Raw genomic sequence first — 7561 nt, forward strand, 5'->3', positions numbered from 1 at the left:
GCTTGGAGGTTTTTCAAGACACGAAGTAATTTCCTGCTTGAAGCAGTTGACAAATCTGCACAGAAACTGGCTAACCCTTCCCGTTTCAGGGAGATCCGACTGCTCTGGCTCACGGCTCCTCACCGATGCACTTTTTCCCCCCATATATAAGGGGAGGGAGGTTGGGCTGAGCACTCCTCTCTGTTCCATGTCCAAGTGGCTTCAGGTTTAGGACAGAGACCACGTCCGTACATGAGGTCTGTGGCAAACGCCCGCAGTGGCCACCTGCCGAGGAGCTGCCCCAGCCCAGAGCAGGGTCCCAGCCCCATCCTAATGCAAATTCCAGCTCTGCAAGTGCAGCAACCGCTGCCAGCTTCTGCTCCATCACCCTGCTCTCTCCCAAAAGCTTCCTACAAAAAGGGGCTATTTAGGGAAAATTCTTGGTAATTAAATTATCACATAAATCCAGCAAAAGCAGCTAATGCACGTTTATAGGCTTGACGACTCTTCAGGTAATAGTTGCTCTGTAGCCAGAAGCACGAGAATTAAATCAGACCCAGGCAATGGCCTCTCTGGGGCAGGAGGTGGCACCGGGGACTCCAGCCCTGTGCACCCACACCGGGGTCCCAGGCCCGTTTGGCCGGGTCCCAGGGGCTGCAGCAGGCTGCTCACGGCCACCCAGCACCCAGCCCGAGCACCCAAGCACAACCCGACCCCAAGGAGCTGCCAGCGCCTGGGGCTCAGCGCTCCTGGGCAAGGGGAGAGCGCAAAGCCTCGGGCAGTCCCCAAAAACAGCTACAGGGAGGGAGACGAATTAGCAAGAGGTCTTACATGCAGTTGGCCGTTTCATGGCAGTCAGCTCTAAGTCATCTGCTCCTCACCCCAGCCTCCAGACTGCACAGCCAGGTCAGCGCCTAGCACTGCCACCGGTTCCCCATGCCCCATCAGGGCACACCATCTCTCCCAGTTTTCACCCTCACAAATGGGAAGCTCCTAGCCCTTGTCCTTGAGAGATGTGAACATTCAAATGACGCGCAGACAACAGAGCAACAAACCCACAAATACACACAGAAGGATTTCTCCCACGCACACCACAGATGTGCGATGAAGGTTTCACACCTTCGTTCTCAGCAACATCGCTCCCGGCAGGGACCCACAACCTGGCACACAAACCTCTCTGAGAAGCACAAGCACAGAGCCAGCACCACCCTGCATGGGGCAGCACGCTCAGCCCCACCACAGTCCTGAAAAGCAGCAGCCCCACGATGGAAAGCACCAGAGAAGAATCCATAGCTTCCCCCTCGCTAGAGATATTCATTCCAAAAACAAGGATACAGGAGGAAAAAGAGAAAAGCCCTTACCTTGCAGCAACCTCAGCTCTCGGAGACCTTGTAGCCACCATTCCCCAGTGAGCACCATCATGCTCAGCACCTGCAGCCACTTTTCACCTGGAGCAGCCCCAGCAGCATCACCTCACAGCCCCCCAGCACACCCTCCCTCTGCTGCACCATCCTGCTTTGGGGGCTCTTTTTTTAACTCATGGTGCTGAAAGGCAGCTGCTTTGGGGTTGAACATGGCAAATATCGCATCGCAGAGACTCAGTGTACCTGGTTTTGGGAAAATGCTGAGGCCTGGGAGGGGCAGAGGGACTAAAGAATAACTTTCACAATGAGTAGCCTTAGAGAAATTGCAGAAGGAGGATCCTGCAAATTCACTGCGTGACCTGCTCAGACCAACACTACACTGGAAAATTTTTGGATGAGCTGGCCTGCTGCCTGAACGTCCCCTCACTCCATGACCTTTCTTCCCACAGAGGAATCACAGCCCCGAGTGCCTGAGTCAGCTGTAAATCCCCAGCATCGATCAGACACTGAACGCTGCACTCGGTGGTTGTGGAAGGGGAACCAGATTGCGCGGAGGGAAGAGCGCAGCAGGTTCTGGCTGACACCGAAGCATCACTGGGGCTCCCCGGGAGGCTTGGGGGTGCAGAAACCACCCAGGTGGTCCCAAAAGCACCAGGGACCAAGGTGAATGATGGAAAAAGGGGAGCACTGCAGTAGTTTAGGGAAATACATCGTTTGCTAGTAAAATCCAAGTGCAAAGCCAGTAGGATGTGTTCCCCGCTTTCCTGCTGGGTGAGTTTGGACCTTGCAGCCCCCCACAAACTGCAGATGCCCCAGCACAAGGCTGCCCACTGAGCCCTGCGGGTTGGGGGGATCAGGGCGAGGGGACAAGGGGGCAAAGGCACCCATGGGCAGCCCAGGGCCCCCAGCAGCCATACCCAGTGCAGCAGAGATGCCACCCCACCTTTTCCATCCTCATCAGCACCCTTCATTCTCCTCACCTGCTCCCTGTGCCCCCTCCGTGTTCACCTCCCTCCCATTTCCTCTCCTTCCTCTTCCTCAGCTCTGGTCTGTGTTGAAAACCCTTCCCCACAGGGGCTGAGGAGGCTCACACAGATGCCAAGCTGACTGGTACCGATTCCTCAAGGGGAGAGACGCGGCCTTAGCAAAGGGACGTTTCTGCTGGTGGAAATGGTTCTGCAAGGGTCAGTCCCGTAAGTGTCGCTGCGGTGATGGGCTTTGGTGTCCATGGGGTCTGGGAGGGATAGGGGCTGGGTGGGCATGGCTGCAGGGCACTATTGTTTCCCCTTGGCTTGTTCCTTGTTGGTTTTCTGGCCTTCTTAGTTTCCTCCTCAGAGGCCAGGCGGGTGAAAGCCCACAAAACACAGATTTCTCTGATTAGGCAACGCCCGGGCAGCCTCTCCCCTTTCGCTTTCAGCTGCGTCTTCCTCCCAGTCCTCGAGACAGCCCCGAGCATCCGGCCCTGAGCAAAGCGGCACCCGCGCTGCGACAGACACCGGCCGCGGCGCTGCCATGGAGCCGAGCATGCGGCAGCCCCTGGTGAGGAAGACGAGCTCCTCGTACCGGACCTTCCCCCAGAGTGCTGGCAAGAGGCTGGACAAGGAGTACCTGCGGTAAGGGCTGGGGCCGTGGGGCTGGCTGCGCGTTGGGCTGCGCTCCCCGTCCCGAGAGCGCTGGGCTTGGGGAAAGCTGGTGGGAGAGCTGCTTCGTGCTGCTGTCGTTCCTGAGTCACCTTGAGATGGGGTCTCATCCTGCCCAGGGCGTGCAGTGCTGGATGAGCCCGCCTGGGAGAGCCATGACCAGGCTTTTGGGCTTCCAACTCCCGTGAGGGCATAGGGACCTGCTGAGGGACAGGGGGTCTTGATAGAAACCCCTCCTTGCTCCACCCAGGCGAGCCAGCTGCTGGCTGGGTTCATGCTGCCGCTTGGCTCCAGCTTCTGCTTTTCTCCGTTTGTTGAACCTGCTAAAAACCACCTGGCACACAGGAAAGCATCAGCGGCGCCTGAGGGGACAGGCTCTCGCCCTGGCGACAAGGCAGGAGTGGGTGCTGCTCCGCTCAGAGAAACCTCACTAGCGTGGGGCTGGGCAGGGGCCTGGGAAAAACCCTGGGAAAAACCCTCTCTGGGCATCACAGGGGCCTCAGCGGAGGCTGGGCGAAGCTGCAAGACTGAGTTAAGGTTTCTGCTGGGTGCAATAAGGGCACCCAATGCATTCTTCTTGCTCCGTCCCTCCCGCAGGAGCCTCCACAACAAGCGGCTCTACCTGGCTGTGTTTGCTGCTGTCCTGGGGAACTTCAATTTTGGCTTCGCCCTGGTTTACCCTTCACCCGTCATTCCCGCCCTGGAGGCTTACCCCAGCCCTGCGCTGAGGCTGGACCACCACACGGCATCCTGGTTTGGGGTAAGGAGCGGGGTCATCCCTGCCGGGGGGGGAAAGGCAGAGCTGGAGGGCATGCGGGGAGAGCCCGGACCCACCGAGGCCCCTCTCCACATCTCCTCGCAGTCGGTGTTCACGCTGGGAGCAGCGGCAGGGGGGCTCAGCGCCATGCTCCTCAACGACCGCCTGGGCCGCAAGCTGAGCATCATGTTCTCGGCGCTGCCCTCCGCCGTAGGATACCTGCTGCTGGCCAGTGCCCAGGGCATCGGGATGCTGCTGCTGGGCCGGGTGCTGACGGGCTACGCCGGCGGTGTCACGTCCGCCTCCATCCCGGTAGGGCATCGTGGGAGGGAGTTTGCTGGGGATTTGTACAACGGGAGATGAGGTGGTGGCGTAGCTGAGCCTGGGGCATCCCGCTGCTCTTCGGAGGCATCGGCAGAGCTCCAGGCCTGCAGCTGGGTGGTTGGGGGTGGAGAGGATGCACTGGGTTAGTGGCCTGGGCATGGCCAGCCCAAGCTGCCCCCGTGGTGATGGACTGTTTAGAAAAAGGAAAGCAGGTCCTCGATCCCTGCCCTGTTCTTCCCAGCAGTTATTTCCTTTTTTACCGAATGAGCTTTACCAAACGCTGACCTCAGTTGCGTGCAGAGGGGAAGGCAAGAATTGCGTAAACCTGGGGCATATCTTTCTGCTCACGGAAGTCCAAATGTGCCCTGGAGCCCTGCTCCCATGCCAGGGTGTGTCAAGGAAGTGGGAAGCGGTGGTGCCTGCAAGGCTGTCATCTCCGTCTGCCAGGACCAGCTCCTGCTGCAGAACTGGCCAGGTCTCCATCCTGAGAAGGCGGTTTCCCAGCAGTTTGGGTTTCCCCTGGCTGCAGTGGGTGGCTGCAAGGCACTGGAGTATGGGTTTTGGTGGTGATGGCTGTATACTGCAGCTCCATTCGGGGTGTGTTGTCCTGCTCCAGGTCTACATCTCGGAGGTCTCCCACCCCGGGGTCAGAGGCATGCTGGGCGCCTGTCCTCAGATCATGGCAGTGCTGGGCTCCCTCGTCCTGTACGCGCTGGGCAAGTATCTCGGTGTTGGGAGGGCAAGAAACCCTCGGCGAGACTTTAGGGAAGAGAAATTTATTTTAAACAACTTTCTCAGCAAGCTGATGGATTCCTTTCTCTCACAACCACCACCACGGGTGTGCAGAGGGGGTCTGGTCAGAATGGCCTGTGCAGAATCCATGCTTGCGTGCGCACTCAGGGGGATAAATCCGTAACCCGTACGGACCCACGGCCATCACCATGCCTGCAGAGCCAGGTCCCGCTGAGGTTTCACCAGGGCTGCAGGGCAGCACGCGATGAGCTGCGTCTGCATCTCCTGCCAGCATGAGCTGGATCCTCTAAGATTTGGGGGAGCTTGCTGGAATTTCTCCACATTGAACAACAGCTGAAAACGCTGCTTTGCTCGGAGAAAAACATGGAGAATCTCCTTCTAGTTTTGGGGAATTTTTTTTTTCCCCATGGATTTATTAGATCTCCACTTTTGGGGTGCCCAGGTAGAGGCAAGGCCAGGACTCCCCTCCTAACTGTGCTGCTCTGGTAGGGCTGGTCCTGGACTGGCGCTGGCTGGCTGTCGCAGGGGAGGTGCCCGTGCTCGTGATGATCATCCTGCTCTGCTTCATGCCCAACTCGCCCCGGTTCCTGCTCTCCCAGGGGAAGGATGAGGAGGCCCTGAGGTCACTGTGCTGGCTGCGGGGCAAGGACACGGACTACGCCCGGGAGTATGAGCAGATGAAGGACAGCGTGAGGAAGCAGGTGAGGAGGGGACAGGGCTCACCTCCAGCACAAGACAGACATAATGTAAAAACTGCAAAATGCAGCCTGCTTTGGGCAACTCCTGAACCATCTTCTGAGTGCCGTGGTAGTGCCCAGAGGTGGTAACACCTCAGCTTTCTGGGTTTGTCTCCTCCAGAGCCGTCAGATTTCCTGTGCTGAGATCAAGGACCCCTTCATTTACAAGCCCATCCTAATCGCGGTGGGGATGAGGTTCCTGCAGCAGCTCTCTGGTGTCACCTGCATCCTCATGTACCTGCAGTCAATATTCAAGGACACGGCTGTCATCCTGGTGAGCCCTGGGGTCAGCTCGTGCTTGGACTGCCTTGCCTTCAGTGATGGCTGCCCAGTGGTCCAGGTTCCCCGCACCTCTAAAACCCCAAATTTGAAGCCTTTTTTAAAGCACCAGGTTGGCAGCAATTGCCAAGCACCTGCCCTGCAAAAGGCTCCATGAGGATGGGGAGCAGGACTGTCTCTGCTGTCTCCTCACTCTCCTCCTCTGAGCTTCAGGCTCTTCTTGTCTGGAGTCTTACTACAGGAGGACAGCTTTGACAAAGTCATTGGCCAGAGTCAAGAACACACGCGTAGGAATCTGCCCTTTCTCTGGCTCTCCCATCTCACCTTCCTCACCACTTTTACCTTTGCAGAAACCAGAGTACGATGCAGCTCTCGTTGGCCTGGTACGTCTCCTCGCAGTGGCGATCGCAGCTGTGTCGATGGATAAAGCTGGGAGGAAGATTCTTCTTTTTGTATCGGGTATGTCTCTCTCCCATTGTTGTGCTAGGGAAGCTCTTATTTAAGGGTTTCCAGGAGCTCTGCAAATGTGCAGGAGTGGAAACTTCAGCCATGTGGGACTCGGGCAGGCAGTGGGAGTCTCTTTCCTTTAATGGTGGCTGAGCTCCTGAGCTCCAGGAGCTCAGCCCTTGGCATGGAGGGGATCACTCACCCACTGGTGCCTCTGTGCTGTTGCATCTCTCCACAGCTGGTGTCATGTTGGTCTCCAACCTGACCATGGGGCTCTATATCCACTTCGTGCCAGCTTCTCATAATAGCACCATAGCCAACAAGACCCTGCTGAGCTCTGCCAACCTTCCTGCTGAGCCGACCAACTACATCACCCTCATCCCCCTCCTGGCAACCATGTTCTTCATAATGGGTAGGTGCAAAGGGCAAGAGCCCAGGACCCATAGTGCAAGACTGGGTGCCAGCCTGGGGGGATGTTTCTCATCTGAGGCAGGGTCATACAGAAAAGGAGATCTCGGCTTGGAGTTGGAAGGCAGGCAGATGTTCCTGGAAGATCAAGAAAGATGGCAACTGAAGTCACTTTGAGGACTGACAGAGCATGAATGGGGGGGAATGATTGACAGGGGTGCAGGGCAGAATTGCACAGGGCTCTTCTGCACTCCCCAAAGGGCTTTGAAGCCTCAACAGCCTCACCATACCCCTTCTCCCCTGCAGGATATGCCATGGGCTGGGGCCCCATCACTTGGTTGCTGATGTCGGAGATCCTCCCTCTGAAAGCCCGCGGGGTGGCCTCGGGCCTCTGTGTTGTCGTGAGCTGGCTGACAGCCTTCACCCTGACCCAGTTCTTCCTCCGCGTCGTGGTGGGTACTGCCCCAGGAGCGTGTTCAGAAGCCCCTTCTCAGACCAGCTCATGTCTACTTTCTGTCTCGCTTTCCAGGAAGCCTTCGGCCTTGAGGTGCCCTTCCTATTCTTTGCCATCATCTGTGCCGGGAACATCTTATTCACAGGCTGCTGTGTTCCAGAAACCAAAGGCAGGTCCCTGGAACAGATCGAGGCCTTCTTCAGAACTGGCCGGAGGTCGTTCATGAGGTAGGAGCTGCCATCTGCCAGCCACGCCAGGCCACCAGTCCACGTGCTCAAGGGCAAGAAAGAAAACGGTTGTGCTGCTGGAGGCGGAGGCTGGAGCTCTCCACGAAGATAATGGGAGAGAACGGGTGGCAATGACTGCCTTGCTTTGGATGTAGAAGTTGCCAACTGGAACTTTAACTTCTCCTCCTGTCA

General features: G+C 57.5%; 1 protein-coding gene across 2 annotated transcripts; it reads left to right on the top strand.

Annotated features, from left to right (window-relative positions):
- Positions 1-2855: 2855 nt before the first annotated feature.
- Positions 2856-7561, top strand: SLC2A6 (solute carrier family 2 member 6). Of its 2 annotated transcripts, XM_086763942.1 has the most exons (10): positions 2856-2956; positions 3581-3743; positions 3846-4052; positions 4681-4780; positions 5307-5518; positions 5676-5828; positions 6184-6292; positions 6519-6692; positions 6995-7140; positions 7218-7561. In XM_086763942.1, exons 1-10 carry the CDS (start codon positions 2856-2858, stop codon positions 7371-7373), a joined length of 1521 nt encoding a protein of 506 aa, XP_086620068.1. In that variant the 3' UTR covers positions 7374-7561. The 2 variants fall into 2 exon arrangements, with proteins under 2 accessions (XP_086620068.1, XP_086620067.1); XM_086763941.1 differs by having other exon boundaries at positions 6995-7561.

This window comes from Chlamydotis macqueenii, chromosome 20, assembly GCF_036417535.1.
Source record: "Chlamydotis macqueenii isolate bChlMac1 chromosome 20, bChlMac1.mat, whole genome shotgun sequence".
NCBI classification, from domain to species: Eukaryota; Metazoa; Chordata; class Aves; order Otidiformes; family Otididae; genus Chlamydotis; species Chlamydotis macqueenii.